The sequence below is a fragment of the Danio aesculapii genome, chromosome 15 (assembly GCF_903798145.1).
Source record: "Danio aesculapii chromosome 15, fDanAes4.1, whole genome shotgun sequence".
Taxonomy (NCBI): domain Eukaryota; kingdom Metazoa; phylum Chordata; class Actinopteri; order Cypriniformes; family Danionidae; genus Danio; species Danio aesculapii.
In genome coordinates, this window is record NC_079449.1 from 11,489,865 (window position 1) to 11,509,895 (window position 20,031).

Sequence of the window (20,031 nt, forward strand, 5' to 3'; positions counted from 1 at the left end):
ACTTATTTTTCTGATTAAACTTCCCTAATTTTAGTGTATTATTTTAAATTCTCACTTAAAAATGTACATGTGTGTGTGTGTGTGTGTAAATATACCTATTAAATGTAAAGTAATAAGCCAGTAAAGAAAGTAAGTTAAAAAGCTGTCTTTCCATGTGTGCACAGGCAATATTGAGTTAATTTAAATAAAAGTTAACCAAATTGTTGTAACTATCTTGATTGACTCTTTTTTTCAGCATTAAAATGATTTTATAAGCTACATACTGTACACATGCAGCCAATCGCTGAGGCGGCTGAGGGGCCATTATTAGCTAAACATAAATCATTAAATAGGATTAGACTATTAGTATCTCCCTTTAAAATGAATAAATTTGTTAAATTTTTTTCTTTTACTCTACCTTTACTTGTTCCAAATCGGTTTGTCTTTTTTACTTTTGTTGAACACAAAAGAAGATATTTTGAAGAAAGCTGGAAACCTGTAACCATTGACTTACATCGACAACATTGACATAGTATTTGTTTTTCCTTTCATCATGGAAATTAATAGTTACAGGTAACTGATGTAAAAAAAAATAAAATAAAAAATACGTATAGTACGTGTAGTATGGCGCTGCGAAAAGGGCGGCATTAAACAAGATGATTAGACATATAAAAAAGCGAGCGATTTGCTCCATGTTTTAAATTTCTGTCTAGAGAGGACATGTTTTGGTCCTCGATTGGTCTCACGCAGTCAAGTGATGCAATTTCACAGGTCAGAGTTCACCAAGCTTAAACTTTTCAACGCAGCGATCTGCGAAACTTGCCGCACGACCTTGCGTTACCGGTCTGACGCATTCGTGTGCGTATGAATGGAAGTCTATGGGGAGAAAAGTGCAGTGTGACCGCAGCTTTCGTGTGTTGAAGCAGGGTTGGAACTAAACTGTGCAGAGCGGCGGCTCTCGAGGAACTGGATTTGACACATGATGTAGGGCTTACATAAAATGTAGTCCGTGTTGCCAGGTTTGCACTCTTCACCAAATTCAGTGGTGGGGAAAAAATCTGAAGTTGCGGACTGCATTTTTTGGGGGCTGCTTTCGTAACATGCCATGTCTCCTCAAATATTTATTTAGTTGCAATTACATAAATAAAACTGAATACTTTCATAATGGGCATTAATTTTGGAATATAAACCTGGCAACCCAAAAACTGCTGCAACTTTTTTATTTTATTGTAAATACAAAATCTAAATACAACAAAATGACATTCAACTTTACAAATTATGTATCAAATATGGAAGGATCAACACAAGAGTGCCGTATTAAATCCAGAAAAAGAAGATAAAAAAATAAATACAGAGTGTAACGCATACAAAAATTATCCAAATTAAAAGAAATTATCCATTAACATTTTTAAAAACTATATAAAACAGATATAGGTCATAGTAAGTTATATAATATAAATAAATTTAATATGTTTAAGGGTTTTTAGTTCTTTTATAAAAGCAAGGAGTAGTTGTAGTGGTGTAAACTGCTGCAAGTTAGAAAAGTAAAGTCATCTTATGGCATGTCACGCATGCGGAAAGTCAGTCGGTATTTAATCACTGTATCTACAAGTATGTGTAGTATCACAAAACAACAGAGAAGATATGGTAAACATTTCCTTTTGATGGAATCTAGCAGTTGACCATGATTGGACATGGGAAAGAAATTGGGGTAGTTTTCATTCCTTTTAGACAGGTTTTGAGTATTTGGATATATAATATCTTGGACTGGCAACCACAGCTTGAGTGTCATTTGAATTGTTCATTAAGCAAATGGAAGAACTATAGAAGTAAATGAGAGTAGACAGTTTCTGTTTCAAGATGTTATTATGTAGGAAGGTGAATGACTATTGCCATCTAGTGGTGGTAGCTGGAAAAATATCCTCCATGATGAGGGAGAGCAGGGTTGTATGAATATTTATTCTGCTATAACAGGCATGTAGCCAGCCTGGTAAAAGGGGTGGTTCTTTTTTTCTTAAAAAGTGGACCATTTTGCAGTTATTCGCCTCAATTTCTATTTAATTATGAGGTTTAAATAGGTTGCATTTTAGTTACATTTTAAGCACTATTTTTTAGCTGGATTAGCTTGTTAGATGCTCATCATAACCACATTTTCTGATGTTCAAAAAACATTTCCTGAAGAGTTACATCAATTATCATTTACATCAAATACATCATATATGTACAGTTGAAGTCAGAATTATTAGCCCGCCTGTTTATTTTTTTCCCCAATTTCTGTTTAATGGAGAGAAGATTTTTTTCAACACATTTCTGAACATAATAGTTTTAATAACTCATTTCTAATAACTGATTTATTTCATCTTTGCCATGATGACAGTAATTAATATTATACTTGATATTTTCAAGACACTTCTCTACAGCTTAAAGTGACATTTAAAGGCTTAACTAGGTTAATTAGCTTAACAAGACAGGTTAGGGTAATTAGGAAAGTTATTGTATAACGATGGTTTATTCTGTAGACTATCGAAAAAATATCTAGCTTAAAGGGGCTTATAATTTTGACCCTAAAATTGTTTTTAAAAAATGTTAAAAGCTGCTTTTATTCTAGCCGAAATAAATAAGACTTTCTCCAGAAGAAAAAATAATATCAGAATTACTGAAAATTTTCTTGCTCTGTTAATCGAAAAAAAAAAAATTGCTTAAAGGGGCTAATAATTTTGACCTTAAAATGTAAACAAATAAGACTGTTTCCAGAAGAAAAAATATTATCAGACAAACTGTGAACATTTGTATTTCTTTTTTAAATATTTAAAAAAAGAACAAAAAATTTAAAAGGGGGCTAATAATTCTGACTTCAACTGAACGTCCATTATATCATTAGAAAAAAATAGGAATCTGTTAAAGTTTTAGATTAAAAACTGTAGCCTGTAGTCATTTATATATCATTCTTTTAAATAGGAAACTGGCCTGCACATTCACCTTTCCTCTGTCACGCTGACGCAACAGCCAACACAGGATTCCGCTTGGTGCCTTTTTCAATTGATTATTTTTATGGCATATTAATTTAAATAGGACAAATGAGCTCATGTATGGGACAAATTCTAGACCTTTGTCAGTGAGGGTTGGGAACTACCTGAACCCCCCCTGGTTGCGGGCCTGTATAATGCATTTAAGTTGATCAAAAGTAACAGTAAAGAGATTAAAATGTTAAAATGGCTTCAGTAAATTATTCTGAAAATCATTGTTTTTCCTTAAACAATCATCAGGCATCACTGTGTTCAATACTGAGAATGATAATAGTAAGTAAGTAATGTGTGTTCATATAGTGCAATTATCGTGTATGGCCATACACCCAAAATGCTTCACAATCATGAGGGCGGTCTCTCCACACCACCACCAGTGTGCAGCATCCACTTGGATGATGTGACAGCAGCCACAGGCACAAGCTATAGGTGAAGTAGAAAGACATTGATAGAGGTAATTCGGTGGATGGGGATGATTTATAGGCCATGATAGGTAAGGGCCAATAGGGGGACACCTGGGTTACCCCTACTCTTTATGAGAAGTACCTTGGGATTTTCAATGACCACAGAGAGTCAGGACCTTGGTTTAACGTCTCATCCGAAAGACGGTGCCCATTGACAGTATAGTGTCCCCACTGTCACTGGGGCATAAGGACTCACACAGACTGCAGGTTGTGCGCCCTCTGCTGGCCTCACTAACACAACTTCCAACAGCAACCTAGTTGGTCTCATTCAGGTACTGACCAGGTTCATGCTGCTCAGCTTCAGTGAGTCTTTGGCTGCAGGGTGGTATGGCTGTGACCAACTGTAATAGAAAGAAATATTAGCAGCAGCAAATTAGATCATGTGGCACTAAATACTGGAGTAATGGTTCTGAAAATCCAGCTTTAGAGTAAATTATATGTTAAAAAGAGATATTTATTTTTAATTGAACAAAATTTAAATCAATGAATAGACAAACTGACAAAACTGCTAATCACAAGCTAATGTAAACCCAAACTTTACTTGACCTGATTTCTAGCATGTTGCGCAGGTAATTTACCTGTAATCATTTAACAGACACTTTTATTCAAAGCAACTACTGAACATTAAAAGGAATTGGAAATTATCTATGCAACAAAAGAACAAAAAATATGTCAATAATGTTCTCATTCCTTGTTAGTCTATGCAGTATGCAATTTTTATTGTATTTATGGAGAAGGAGAGTTTATTAGAATGTGAAATTAAGCTTGTTTATTTTAAAGAAGACAAATTAATCGTTTAAAAGGCATTGTTAATGTTTCTATATTAAAGTAAGTTTTATATAAATATACATAAGAAGATAGAACAGAGAATTGATAAGTGTTAGCTTTGCTTTACTTTGTATAACTTTTATGTTGTTACATTATTGGAAATGGCTTTGCGTTAAAAGAAAAAGAACTCTCAAACATAATTAGACCACCTGATATAAAACGATGTCTGTTAAATATCAGATATTATGTCTTCACAAATTGTTATGCAACTCTTGGCTCAGATTCACTGGTGGTCTTGTCCTCAGCATGATTTAACATGACTGGTGAAAACTATCCCTGCTTGCCCTTTAATGTCAAGACATGGTCATAAAGCCATGCACGTTAGGGCTGCACAATATATCGTTTCAGCATCTATATCGCAATGTGACCATTCGCAATAGTCACATCACAGGATATGCAAGGTTCAGTTTCTATTATAATTTATCATTTGCATGTGTTTTTGATGCCAATAATTAAATAATGACTTTTAAAAGCATTCAGGTATAAGAAATTCGACCTTTTTTTGACTAACTATGATTTAATTTTATTGAATTAATTTTATTTTTAGCATTCAGATACTGTATTTGAATACCGTTAGACTCTGGAAATGATAAAACACTGTTTCAATTGTATCTTTTTCTTGATTGTATTTATAGATTATGCATGAAAATTCTCACAACACATGCAAATACAGAAATGGACTGCAAATAGCAAAAAACAAAACCAAAACATGTTAAGGAACCCCAAAAAGTTTATAGATTGTTTATTAGATTTTGTAGAGATTAAAATAGTAAACATTAAGTCATGAATCTCTGACTAAACAAGTGCATGAATATACTCACAACACATACAAATACAGAAATGCACTGCAAGTAGCACAGACGACAACGAAAATGTATCGGGAGACCCCCAAAATTTTATAGATTGTGTATTAGATTTGATGGAGATGCACTCCTACTGCAGAATCATACCAATCGATCTAAAATTATAAATTCTTTCCAAATGGAGATATTATTTCATCTGGTGAAATTGTATTCATATTGCAATATATATCCAAAATAAAAAATATTGCAATGTTAGATTTTGCCAATATCATGCAGCCCTAATGCACATACAGAAAAGTGACTATTATCACTGGTTATAGTATTATTATTGCTAGTAGACTGATAGATCTCCACCACACATTTATTTCCAGACTGAATTATGTGGATCGTCGCACTGTGATCAAGAAGAACCAGAGATACAGCAGCTACAGGAGCGAGCCAGCCGTTTACTGCAGAAGAGGTGAGATCCTGTAAACACACACTCACTCATGAGGGGAAATGACATTTCATGATGATAAATGACCAACAACGTGATCTGTTTCCGGCATGAATGTCAGTACTGAATGTTCAAGTGTGAAAGTCCACAGGGGAGTTTCGGACATTGATGCTAATAATAAGAAAGGTTGTCATATGATCATCACCAAAGCTACAATCAAAAATACGGTTAATATGTGTGATAATGGGAAATATTATTACAATTCCATTAAAAGTTTTTAACCTGTTTTTATCTTCAAATATATTTTAAAATTATAATTATTTCTGTCATAAATTATTATTTTATTTAAATTAATAGTACTAATATCAATAATAATTATAGTAATACACTTTATCTACATCTTTTTATGAACTCAAAGCATTTATTAAATTATAATAAAATTAAATAATATTGGTAATTGTAATTGAACATTCAACACACACACACACACACGCATAAAAAATAAATTGGTTTACAAAATATTGGAACAAAGTCAGTACGTTTACATGCACACCAATAATCCGATTTTAATATGATTAAGACAATACTCTGATTAAGAGTCTACCATGTAAACAGCGATTTTTGATTACCTTAATAGGACTAAAGTCATAATAAAACTGAACAGAAATAGAATTAAGATGTGGAGTATGCCGATTTTAGTGGCATTATTGAAATGCAGCACAGACATGTAAACACCGCAATTAAACTATTACAATCGTGTTGGATTTTCGCCACATTTTGCAACAGGATAGCCTATATACACACACGGCTGTTTGACACTATTCTCTGAACCTACCGAGTCAGTGAAGGACCACAGACACCTGCATCGCTAAATGCAGAGGTTTTTTTTTTTCTTCCATTCAGTGTGTGGTATGAAATTCCATTAAAACAACACTCTTCCAGCAGTTCATACTTGCATCCAATATCCCGTTTGTCACGGGGGCATGCATGAAATGTTCCTGAATGAAAGGGAAAGTGCCAAACTGCAGTTAAAGTCGACCAATCAAAAATGAAACACCCAAAATGACATGAAACTCCGGAGGAAATTTGCATAGCGTGGTGACGTTAATCGATCTATGTGCTATAACATGTAAAACGGGATCATGAGAGGGACATTCAAAAAGCAACTCATGTAAACACCTTAATCATATTATTGTCTTATTCAGATTAAGGCAAATCATTCGATTACTGATGTCCATGTAAATGTAGTCATTGTAAAACTGGAGTTTATAAAAACTACCAGAACTAATCATTTTCATATATTAATTTGACCATGTTTTTAATAGTACGTTATAACTAAATAATTTAATGATTTTATTTACATTACCAGCAATATTTCAATCATTGAACAATTATAAATGTTTGCTAGACATGTTCCTAACCCGTCCAGCTATATTCAATCATGTTAAAAATAAATAAATAATGGATTCTTTTTTAGAAAAACATCTTTCATTTTTCATTACAATTGATGTTTTGTGTCACGTGATTCATATTTCGCACTTCCAAAGCTCTGTTAAGAGAGCATAGTGCGATTTGATACGCTGATGACTTTTCAGGGTGCGAATGTTATAGTGCACTGGAAGAATTTTGATATTGAGACTACTGAACAAGGGTGCTGATTGGTGCACTTGATTGTTAATAGGACTGCACGATATTGGAAAAACTTGACATTGCGAAATATTTCTTCTCTGCGATTATAATTTCACCAGATGACTTGACTTTTTGTTTAAAAGACTTTAAATTGATGGGATGAATACTGAAATTAAATAATCAAAGGTAAATTAACAATCCATAGTCTTCATCATATAAATTGTTCAATGAAATGAATCTTTATTAAACTTCTTTATGCTCTATTAAAAAGCTTTAACCTCTCTTGAAATGCTTACATGGTCACAGGCCATAAAAACACATGTAGATAAGTCATTTCCACTCTTATGCTTAAAATCTGCAGTCTCCACAAAACTCATGTTTTGACCTGTGGTTTCTGGTCATCTATAATCCCAACTCAACTCAATATTGCATATCTTGTGCGGACACACACATTGCAATATCAATGCTCAAACGATATATTGTGCAGCCATTGATTGTTAATAAAGTAAATGCTATCTTAAGGATACTGACCTAAAATAGATTTCTGGCTGTTGGTGATTTTTTTTTTTTTTTTAGATTCATAACAATGAGTTGTTTTTGTTGTAATAAGATGACTGCATATACCAGCTTAAAACCTGACCTCCGCATTATTAACTTTAAATATTTCAAGGGGTTTTATTCTTGTGTTTACAGTGAGCACTCTCTCAGCAGTGTCTCTGTGCCTATCAGCTCTGAGGGTCTGGGCTGCTCTGATTTCTCCTCTCCCGTCAGCATTGATGAGCCACTCCGAAGACCAGTCCTGTCCACCGTAGTGCCCTCAAACCAACGTGAGTAACAGAAGTTACACATTAAAACACAATCTACGTACTTTAGTGCACATGTTGTAACATGCCACAGCCATTTTAACCTTTTCATCTTTGTGTGGTCAAATTCAAAAACACATCCTTATCAGATTCACATGCACCCACATGTCTAACCACAAATGCTGCGAATAGAAGAAGTGGGTAAAACAATTGCAGTTATTGTGGTTATTGAATTGTTATTGTGGTTGATGAATGTGTGTTAGAGTTTATTGTGCTTGTTTCCGTTTTAGTTGTTTTAAAGGCCAGTTTGTGTGAAGGGATTTCTATTCCTCCAGCAATGGGTTCTGAAGGTTCTGGTATCCACCGTGAAGATGACATCCTGTTTCAGTGGCGTTTGAGGAGGAAGATGGAACAGGCTAGACAACGGTGTCAGGAGGCCCCTTTTCACAATTCTGTTCTCCATTTACCTCTATCACACACTGCAGGACCAAAAAAGGTAAACCAATTGCACATTGATGCAACAGCATTAAACTGTTTTTATTTATTTAAATCTTTAATTTACCAGGAAAACCTCTTGAGATTTGTCCTGGATAAACAAACAATAAATAACATAGACAACACATCAAAATAAATCGATATCCTGGCTTCAAATTAAATATACAGCAAGATTAAATAAATTAATAAATAATTTTAAGACATCATACATTTGTATGATGTATATAAAAATGTATTAGTCAGATATGAAGGGTATATTTATAGTTCATTTTACGATATGCCAAGGCGTAAAATAAGGGTTAGGGGCTACAGATTACATGGAGTGTACAGGTGCTGGAAATCCTTAGAAATGCATAAATTTGAGTGTTTTCCAGGGTTAAAAAGTGCTTAGATTTTTGATCAAGTGCTTGAAACTGCTTAAAAATATAATTGTAATTTGTTCCTGCCAAATTGTTACTAAATAGAAAATAGTTATTAACTTTAAATAAAAAATAATAAAGATAATTTTTTAAGCACTTTATAAATCTGGAAATCCATAAAGATGCTTACTTTTTGTGTTTCGATTTTTGATGAAGTGCTTAAATCTGCTTAAATTGTAATTGTAATTTGTTGATGCCATAATGTTACTAAATAAGCAATATTATATAATAATAATATGTTAATAGATATAAAAAGTATATTTGCTTTAAAAAATGTAAATGCTAGAGGTTTTTTTTGGTTAAACCATAGGAAAAGACAAAATGCATGGAGATTACCACTTTATGAGTGAATAAGACATCAAAGTAATATAAATATACATATAAAATGAAAGGTGACACATTTAAAATGATATTTAACCCTTGTATGGTCTTCGGGTCTGTGAGACCCGTTTTCAGTTTTTTTTCAAAAGAAAATATAAACAATGAATTATTTTTTTAACCTGAAATTCATTGGCTTTGGCTTATTTTCTGTGAAGAACATAAATCCGAACAAATTTTCAATTGCCGCATAATGTACCTCCCCCCACACATTTACATTACATACAAGGTGTTCGGGTCCACTGGACCCAGGTCTAATAAAAGTCTTGAAGTGTAGGTCCAGTCTTCCTACACTCTGTATTCCTCCTTTCTGGTGCTGCTGTTTTCATACCCTCCTGCTCCCACACAAAGTTGCAAGATTGTTAAAAATTCAACTATCAACACTGTCTGCTCTTACATTCCCGCACATTTTACCCTCTCTCTTGCGGGAACCAAGCTTTATTTTCTAATACCCTGTCCCATCTGCAAATTAGGGGCATAATACTATGAATAAGACTTTGCCAGTGTTGTTCCTTATCACAACTGATCAAGATGGCCAAAAGATTATCTGCTGCGAGGGCCTTGTAATTGATTGTGGAAGAGAGAGGAGCTTCTGATGATGATGTCCAAGAAAGACCATGGTGGGAACAATACGAAAAAACAAATCTGTGGGTTTTATTTTTTCATAACATTAATAAAAAATAAAAAAAAACTGCAAGCACATTAATTCATCAATATGATCTAACTAAGGTAAAGAGGAAAAATTAACCATGTTTGCTGTCCATATTGCTTGTAATTGGGATGAAGTAAACATTTGTTGAGTAATTTAACACAAAATTGTTTGATAGTGTTAATTTGGAAAGCAAAAACTCTAGCGGGTCCAGCAGACCCATGAACATTGGCTGAGTAACAAAAATACGAACACCACACAAGGGTTAAGAGACTAAAAGTTAATCAAAACATCACTTTCCTTATAGTATTTATTACTATAGCGTTCTAACAAATAGTGTCTAATATAATGCTCCGAGATATGTAGTTGTGTATGTAAATATGTAATTTTATGCTTTAAAGTGCTGGAAAAGTTGCACCTGGAAAATGCTTCGGAAAAGGTATAAGAACCATGATCTTATAAAACCAATAATTTCCATCTAATTTTAGGGGTAAGCTAGGGTTAGGGTTTGGTTTAGCGTTTACCGTTCCTGGATATCTACCCTTCTTTCGAGTTCAGCTCCAACCCTGATCAAACACACACAAACCAATTAATTAGGAACTGAACAACACTTGTTAATTATAGGCAAATGTGTTTGCTATGGGTTGCAACTGAAATCTGCAGGAAGGTAGATCTCAGGAACAGGGATGAGCACCCCTGGTTTAGGGCATAGGTCTCAAACTCTATACCTGGAGGGCTTTAGCTCTGCACAGCTTTGCTCCAACCCTACTCAAACACAGCTGATCCAACCATTCCAGCTGTTCAAGACAACTAGAGACTATTAAGCGGGTGTGGGTTGGAAGTGGTTGGAGCTAAACTAGGCAGAGCTGTTGCCCTTCAGGAATTGAGTTTGAGACCACTGGCTTAGGGTAAGGCTAGGATCAACAATGCATTTTTGGATGTATGATGTTAATTCAGGAACATATAAGATTATATTATATATATTTGTTTATATGTACCCAAAAGACAACTGACAAGAGTTTAAGAATATTTTGGCTATTGCAGTTCTTTGTTAAAATGTAAATAGCACCATTATAACATTTCATCAGATGCACTGCCTTAAGGTAAATAAAAAAAAACATGTAAAAAAACCTAAAAATGTTATAATAATTTGCTTTTAACATCGTTTATCCTCTCTAAATGAGATGCAGAGAGAACCAATTAGCCACCAGTTTAGATTTTTAGACGTTCTTGCTCTGTTAAGATTGTAATGAATCAATTTCATTTCAGAAGCAAAGCACATTAAACAGCTCGCCTCATCAGACGGCAAACCTCTCCTTCACACCGGTCACCTTCGTTAGCCTAGATCCTCCAGTCCTTGAATCTACTCTCCCCATTTCAAGCCCCAGCATCTCCAGACTCCAGCCTGATGTCATTCGAGAACGACCAGACCTCGATGTCCATCCCAAAACCCTTCGCCAGCGCTCCAGTAGAACTGTCACAAACAATCCGGAAGCTCCTTCTTCTCAATCACACCAGCATCAACAACACCGCAAACATATCAGACCACAAACCAACTTCCCAGAAAGCACAGCTGAGCAGCTCAGGCCACAGATATCCTCCTCTGCTTCTCCACAAACATCTGACAGCACAGAGGAGCCGTGGCCAAACCTGAAGGAGAAGAACGAGACTGTAGGCAAAAGAAAGACTGAACATGAGAGACGAGAGAAGAAGAAGAATGCCCCTTCAAGCCAAAAGAAGAAATCAGAACGGTACTTTATATTACCACTAATAAGTCTAGATTATTTTATTTACTATAAAAAAACAGCTATATTGTGGAACATTGTTCAGATGAACTGTTTTCTATTTTAATTTATTTCATTTCCTTCGGCTTAGTCCCTTTATTCATCAGGGGTCACCACAGTGGAATGAACCGTCAACTTATCCAGCATATGTTTTACACAACGGATGCTCTTCTAGCCGCAACCCAGTACTGGGAAACACCCATACACACTCATTCACACACATACACTACGGCCAATTTAGCTCATTCCATTCACATATACCGCATTTCTTTAGACTGTGGGGAAAATCAGAGCCCAGAGGAAAAACACCCCAACACGGCGAGAAAATGCAAATGCTACACAGAAACTCAAACCAGCGACCTTCTTGCTGTAAGGAGACAGTGCTAATCATTGAGCCACCATGTTGCCCCGTATTTTAATGTATATTTTCAAATAAAAAATTTTCCTGCATTGTCAAAGCTCGATATTCTACAGCCATTACTCCAGTAGTGTCCAACATAATGATTTTGTGCTGTTTTCTTGGTCCTTACATATACAGTTGAAGTCAGAATTATTAGCCCCGCTGTTTCTTTTTTTTCCCAATTTCTGTTTAACGGAGAGAAAAAAATTTCAAACACATTTCTAATAACTGATTTCTTTTATCTTTGCCTTGATGACAGTAAATAATATTTGACTAGATATTTTTCAAGACACTTCTATACAGCTTAAAGTGACATTTAAAGGCTTAACTAGGGTTAGTAGTAGGGCCAGACAGAATCTCCAGACATTTGTTGCTATTTCTGCTGAGAATTTTGTAAAAAATCTGCGGATTTATGCAGAATGATTTAAGGAGTATCATAACTAAAACCTTAATATGTGAAATAAAAAAATAATACCTTTTTAACTTCGTTTAATGTTTACAATGCAAATCCAATTAGATCCACTTTTTTTGGTAAACAAAGCAAGTCTCTCATATAATATATCTACTAAAAGACAGAAAATATCACTTTGCAAACTGTATTGTAAACAAATCATATAAACATTTTAATATTACTATTATTATATCACAATAATATTAGTGAAATTAATTTAAAAACTGAATAAATATAAAATGACACACATTTACACGAGTAAATACATAGATTCAACAATGGGCTAAAAATCTGCGGATTTCTACGCACGCAGATTCAGTGTGGGCCTAGTTATTAGGTAAACTGGGCAGGTTAGTTTAAATCAGCAAGTTACTGTATAAAGATGGTTTGTTCTGTAGACTATTCAAAAAATATATAGCTTAAAGGGGCTAACAATTTTGACCTTGAAATGGTTTTTATAAAATTGAAAACTGTTTTAATTCTAGCCGAAAAAGAGTTTCTCCAGAAGAAAAAATATCAGAAATACTGTGAAAATTTCCTTGCTGTTAAACATCATTAGGAAAATATTTAAAAAAGAAAAAATATTCAAAGAGGGGCTAATAATTCTGACTTCGACTGTATATAATTGTTGTTGTTATTAATTTCACTGTTATTAGAGCAATAGTTTTGCTAGTTTATACTTTTTATTTTTGTGGTCAATTTTTTTTTTTTTACATTTTTATTTAAAAGGACTGGATTTATTTTAAATAAATGTAAAGACTTCTGTAACAACAATTTTGTACAAACTAATACAAACTTTTGTAACAGTACAATATGATGATTTAGTGCTGTTTGTATTTTATTCATTTAGTCATTAAATATCAATAATTGATCTTATTAATGTTTACCGATTTTAGCAGCTGGAAGGGGATCAGCTGCGTAAAACATATGCTGGATAAGTTGGCAGTTCATTCCGCTGTGGCGACCCCTGATTAATAAGCGAACTAAGCCGAAAAGAAAATGAATGAATTAATATATTTTATTGTTATTTATTTATTTATTTTATTTTATTGTTACTTAACCAAAACTTTTGAATTGTAGTATATCACATTTTCCACAAAAATATTAATTAGGTGTAAAACTGTTTTAAAACATTAAATAGTAAAAAAATGCATTCCTAAAAATTGGTATTTTACATCACAATAATGGTCAAAACCAAAAAAAATAACCTTTTAATTTTTAACCATTGCAACATAAAAAGAACTTGACATTCTATATCAATTAAATGTACAATTACTTTTGAATTGTAGTTCATCACATTTTACACACAAATAAAAATCAGGTGTAAAACTGTTTTAAAACATTAAATATTTTTTAAAAATTGGTATATTACATCATAAAAATGGTCAAAACTTTTGTCATCCTATATCAATTAAATGTATATTATTTATTGTATTATTATTTATTTATTTTATTTATTACCTAACCAAAACTTTTGAATGGTAGTAAAGTCAAAATATAGTGTAAAACTGTTTTAAACATTGATAATGCAAAAAATTGTATCCATAAATTGGCATATTAGACCATAATAATCATCAACACAAAAATATATATATATATTTTATTTTTAATATTAAACCATTACAAATTCTATTTTTTCTTTTCTAGTCATGGTAGTGATCCAGGCAGAAGCCCAGTGAGAGTCAGACATTCCAGGAGTCATGAAGGGGTCACTCGCAATGCAGAGAAGCCAAGTGGAAAAAGCAGGTGGCAGGAAGAGTGTCAAAGTTCAGCACGAGGAGGGCACTCTGGAAACCGAGCACCGCCACCCTCACCTATACACAACGCTCTGGGACAGGTTTGTTTTATGACGCTAAGAATATAAACGTTTCATTAAACTCCTTATTACATTGTATCAATACATAACACTTCTGTTAGAGATGTACTGATCTGCCATAAATTGGACTGTTTTGTGTTTAGGCAGTTTTTTTTTACAGTACTTTATTTTTGCGGTGTTTGGTAATAGGCAGGGGCAATTTTAGGATTTTTGTTTTAGGGGGGCTCATCTCCTTATAAGGTAAAAAAAAAAAAAAAAAAAAATATATATATATATATATATATATATATATATATATATCGCCACAGCTGAATGAACCACCAACTTATCCAACATATGTTTTATGCAGCGGATGCCCTTCCGGCTGCAACCCATCACTGGGAAACACCCATACACTCTCATTCGCACACATACACTATGGACAATTTTTTTAGCACACCCAATTCACCTGTACCGCATGTCTTTGGACTTGTGGAGGAAACCTCACTACCTACTGCGCCACCACGTCGTCTGTTTTAGATTATCTTTGTATAATGCATATTAAATACCAGCACAGAAGCTTTGTTAACTGCAAACCAAGGAAATATTCTTAGGCCCAATCCCAATTCTACCCCGTAGCCTTTCCCCTTACTCGAGTGTGGTCCTGAAAAATCTTCATTTGAAGGGGTATCTACCCCTTCCCCTTAGTCCTACGCCTTCAAGCTAAAGAGAAGTGGGACACCCTTACCCCTTCACGAGAACATGCCAAGCGAGGGGTAGGGGTACCACTTCTCTTTAGCTTGAAGGTGTAGGGCTAAGGAGAAGGGGTAGATACCCCTTCGAATGAAGATTTTTCAGGACCACACTCGAAACCAAGGGGTATGAAAATTTCCCAGAATACACCAGCCACAGCTGCACCCGGAAGTAAGGGGATTCACAAATTAGTATTTTTTGTCATTAATACGAATTTTTACAACAAACAAGCACATGTTTTAATATATTCAAAACCGCGTTTGTGTTTTACTGTCATGCATTAAAAAAAATACTAAAATAAAAACCTCTAAATTTCGCGATCTATAATCCATAATAATAACTCCTGTATAGCAGTCCCACAACATTCTGACACTCAGTGACACTCAAGTAGACTGTCAGAAAAGTCTAGTGGCTGAGAATGAGCTTTTTACAGTGTCTGCTGTAATGTTAATGTTGTTTTTGGTGTGTTTACATATAAGAATATGGCCACTGTGTAAATGTGCAGTACAGTTACAAGATTATTGGCACATTAGATCGTTATGTTAACATAATATATGCCTTCAGTGATTTCCTGAAGATAAATACGAAATATTAACACAACTGGAATCAACACAGCAGTCGTGATCGTCTGATCTCATATGAAGCAAGAGATCGCGATGACATATGATGACGTGTGCAGGTGCTGTAGTGCTGTCCCAATTCTTACGGGTAAATTTTGAAGCCTTTCCCCTTCACACTCGGTTTTAAGGGGTACAAAAATAGAATTGGGATTAGGCCTTAAACTTATTCATATTCAGTTATTCCTGCTGTTTTATTAGCGCCTTCTACAGGCAGAGAGTGAAAGTGCATTTTTGTTCGGCCTGATTTTATTTTACACAGGTATGTTTTTATGTTGCATAGCTAGTCAAATGATTATGTTTCTAATTTTATATTTAGAGATTTTACACTCTAATTTAGAAAAACACATTAAAAAATTAAAAAAAGAGAAGAGAAAAACAAACATTAGCTGCCAATTTGCCAGTAAAATATTTCCAAATGCTATCGGTCAGTAAAGAATCAAGAACGGATTGGATAGGAATAACTTTAATGTTTTAAGGGGCAATTTGGTTCATCGTAATAGCTGACACAATGCGACACACACTCATACATCACCATTTGATGCAAATATATATATATATATATATATTTATATATATATATATATATATATATATATATATATATATATATATATATATATATATATATATATATATATATATATATATATATATATATATATATATATATATATATAAAAGAGCTTAAAACTACCAGCCATATATAGATATTTAAATATTTGTAGCCTGTTTAAGGTAAGTGAATCACTTATATCTATGCTTTATATGTAAATCTGAAAAAGAAAAATGAAATGCTTGTCCTTGACATTGACAGGCGGTCTCTGAGGTTCTGTTTGCCAGTTCAGATTCTCCAACACAATGCAAGACTCCAAGTTCTTCAGATTCTCAAGCATACACACCACCTCCACCCCCACAATCCCCAGCAGTCTCTTGTTCCGGTGTGCAGCAATCCGTGCAGGTCATAGATCAACTCATGCAGGAGGCAGAAGGCAAGACCACCCCATGCACTTCTTAATGACCAGCTGTAAACTATACCACAAATATCTTGTCCGTCATAATTGGAAAAATAATCAAAATTAAAAATACTAATTGATGTTGCATTTGAATTATCCTTCAAACATCTAGATTTTATTTATTTATTAGCAAGAAGTTCCACAAGTTATTTGAAACCTAAACATCAACACTACTTGCATTTAATATGCTTCTTTTTTTTTTAGCTTTTGTACATTTTTTTTTATCCTGCGTTCACAGGATTAGACTTTTACATTTACATTTCAGCATGTTGATGTACTTCCAACTGAAACAGAGTATTGAGTAGGGGGCGGGGGTTTCCTTTTGTCAATCTTTTTCTTGTAGAAATTTAGGGCTGCATTCCAGTCCAATTTTGTATGCACTTCACTTACTAACTTCCCTGCTTATCTTGATCGATTATACTACACAAGTGTCCACTACAGGTGGAATATCTGAATGGATGTAAGGCTGCATTTACACTGCAGATCTTGATGGTCAATTCTGATTTTGTGAGTGTATCCGAATTTTTTTTTTTTTGCAGACCTGCTTACATCATCTTTTAAAAGTGACTCGTATTTGATTGTCTGCATTTACACAGCACAATGACGCAATGACCAGGAAAAAAACAGCGGGGACTGACTAACAGCTGATAATAAAAGAACGCTCTTTTCTCTGTTCTTGTATTTAATGTGTTTACGGGGTTTCATTTTTTAAAAATTCTTTTTGACAAGTTGTTGTTTTACTATAGTTTATGACAGAAAAGTTCTCATTTGACCATCTTCTTTTATTCTAGGACTTTTTAAACCAGTAGGCATCTTAATGTAATGTCCATGGCGTGATTTATGCACGTGACGTATGCCACAGTTTTAAATAGACGAATTACCAACATACGTCACACGGGTCCCCGGTTGCAATAGCAAACATGTCGTGTTGTGCGGTAGGATGCCAAATTCGATAGAAAAATTCGAATAGAAAACGTAACTTTTACCGTACACCACACTGCTTTTAATGCCAACCGCAGACGTCTTTGGCTAAAAGGGAGCTGAGTGAAGTGACGACCTAATTAAAAATGCTTGACTCTATCCTCGGTTTTTAGCACTACAAAGTTTTGAATCTGGTAATCATGGAACATTATTTCTTGCACATGACCACACAGAACAAAATTGTTGGCATCCAAAGACTTGTAGGCCTTTAACTTCTCTCTTGTAAAAACACTTGGAGTTTCATGAGAGATGTATATTTTGGGCTGGATGCTTGGCCATTTCATCTTATACAATATCCATTGGGAGGGTGCTATCGCAGATTGACCTGTCACTCACTTTACCATTAATTTTGCAGAATCACTGCTTATCACTGGGTGATAAGCTGTTATAATACGCTGAAAGCATTATGTAAATAATATATATAATATGTAATCAATATAACTTATTTCTAAGACAACAACAAACTCTGTACCGCATTGGATGTCATTCCCTCGCTGTAAATGATAGCGCTCCTGGTTTTCTCTGCAACCTCACTGCGCGCACATCCTGAATGTTTACAAACATGGTAATTAGTTTATATTGGTTACGTGGCGGATGTTACACTCTCTCTCTTTCATTAATATGCCTAAATATGTATGCTCTATAACAATATATAAGCGTATTTAGTCCTTGTGTATGAGATTTTTCCGAAATGAAACCGTCAGACTTGATGTCATTCGCTATGGTTTTTTAATGACGCGTGACTCGCATTGACAGGTGAAAATCCGATCTACCTGCTTACACTGCAGACGCAACGGCAAAGATCCGATTCATATCGGATAAATTTCCACATATGAACAAGGCCTGAATCTGATTTGACTAAATCGGAATCCATGTGATTTTTTTTTCCTTGCTTACACGTACATGGGTCGTAGCTGATCTGTACCACATAGGAGAAAAATATCTGAATTGAGTCACTTGAACCATGCAGTGTAAATGCAGCCTAAATGTAATGCCCCAAACCCTTGAGCACTTGAAAACTACATTGTTGTGACGTCACAGTCACATTGCATTCTGGGACATATACTTTAGGTGCTGGAGTGAACATATGAAGCCGACTCGCTCCCTCAGACAAAATCAAGGGGTCAAGTATATGTCCATGTAAGCTTCCCTCGTTCACTTGAAGTGTTACGCACTTGTGGCAGGGATTCCCCCAAGGAAAAAGGGAAGGGAAGTTTGCAAGTGCGTGTCTAAAAGTGGAGTGGAACGCAGCCTAAAAGGGAGAGGTGGTAAGAGGGACAGGGTTAAGAATAGACCCTTTTCACAAGACTGTTATGACGCGTTTACAGTCATCATAACCTTGAAAGGTTTTTATATTTAGATTTTTCAAAATACATATGTACATTTATATGTATTCACACATGGATTATATCATCTTTGGGTCAAATTACAAAATGGATTACTACCTGTGCAAGGTGTTTCTAATGCTGCGTCTAGGGGGCAGGACAGTAAATTTGATGTTTTCTCTTCTGTCTCTCACTTTTTTTTCCTTTTTCTGAAAGTCTTGATAACACCATAGTGGGGTATTTATTTTTTCAGTAAATGAGATTGTAAAAATATGTTTTGTTGTACTCTCTCATTCACTGTGCTGTAGGTTTTCCCAACTTTGAAAAGGGTCCATATTGTGGGCCATATTTAAGGCTGCCATTTCAAAAATAAAAGAAAATGGTCACACATTGATTGAAGATTACCAAAACAAACGTGTGTATTAACTTAAATGGATTTAGTGTTCACCTGAAGAGTAACAATGTGGACTAGGAAAGTAAACATTATTCATTTTTATTTCACACAGACTTTAATGTGGACACTAAATCTCTGACCAGTGTTTATTGAAAAATATTGTTTGATATTTTATTTTAAGTGTGTAAAGTGTATATTAATATTTTTATTCCTTATATAATTGCACTCTTTCGTACAGACTCTGATGGGGAGGAATTTGAAGACGATCCATTATTACAAGTACTCAGGCAACAGAGAAAATGGGTAAAGGAACAACTGTGGTCAGTATCTGCTGTTTATCTTAAAGAGCCTGTGTGTGTGTGTGTGTGTGTGTGTGTGTGTGTGTGCGTGTGTGTGTGTGTGTGTGTGTGTGTGTGTGTGTGTGTGTGTATATGTGTATGTATAGACTTTTTTGCCATAGTTCATAATATATATATAACTTTTTCATTTTCAATTTATACACTTTACATACATTTTTACAACAATAAAATTTCTGCATTTCCAAGTTATACAAAAAAAAAAGGATATGCATATATATATATAAAAACAACTAAACAAAAAACTAAACAC

General features: G+C 34.3%; 1 protein-coding gene across 2 annotated transcripts in view; it reads left to right on the plus strand.

Moving 5' to 3' along the window:
- Positions 1–20,031, plus strand: part of proser3 (proline and serine rich 3) — a 28,952-nt gene that overhangs the window by 7,297 nt on the left and 1,624 nt on the right. The window contains exons 7-13 of one of the 2 annotated variants that reach the window (XM_056473501.1): positions 5,469–5,557; positions 7,856–7,989; positions 8,256–8,461; positions 11,176–11,657; positions 14,189–14,378; positions 16,524–16,698; positions 19,661–19,742. In XM_056473501.1, the coding sequence (XP_056329476.1) occupies positions 5,469–5,557; positions 7,856–7,989; positions 8,256–8,461; positions 11,176–11,657; positions 14,189–14,378; positions 16,524–16,698; positions 19,661–19,742 (1,358 nt within the window). The remainder of the gene's footprint in view (positions 1–5,468; positions 5,558–7,855; positions 7,990–8,255; positions 8,462–11,175; positions 11,658–14,188; positions 14,379–16,523; positions 16,699–19,660; positions 19,743–20,031) is intronic. The other variant, XM_056473502.1, reaches the window with a different exon arrangement.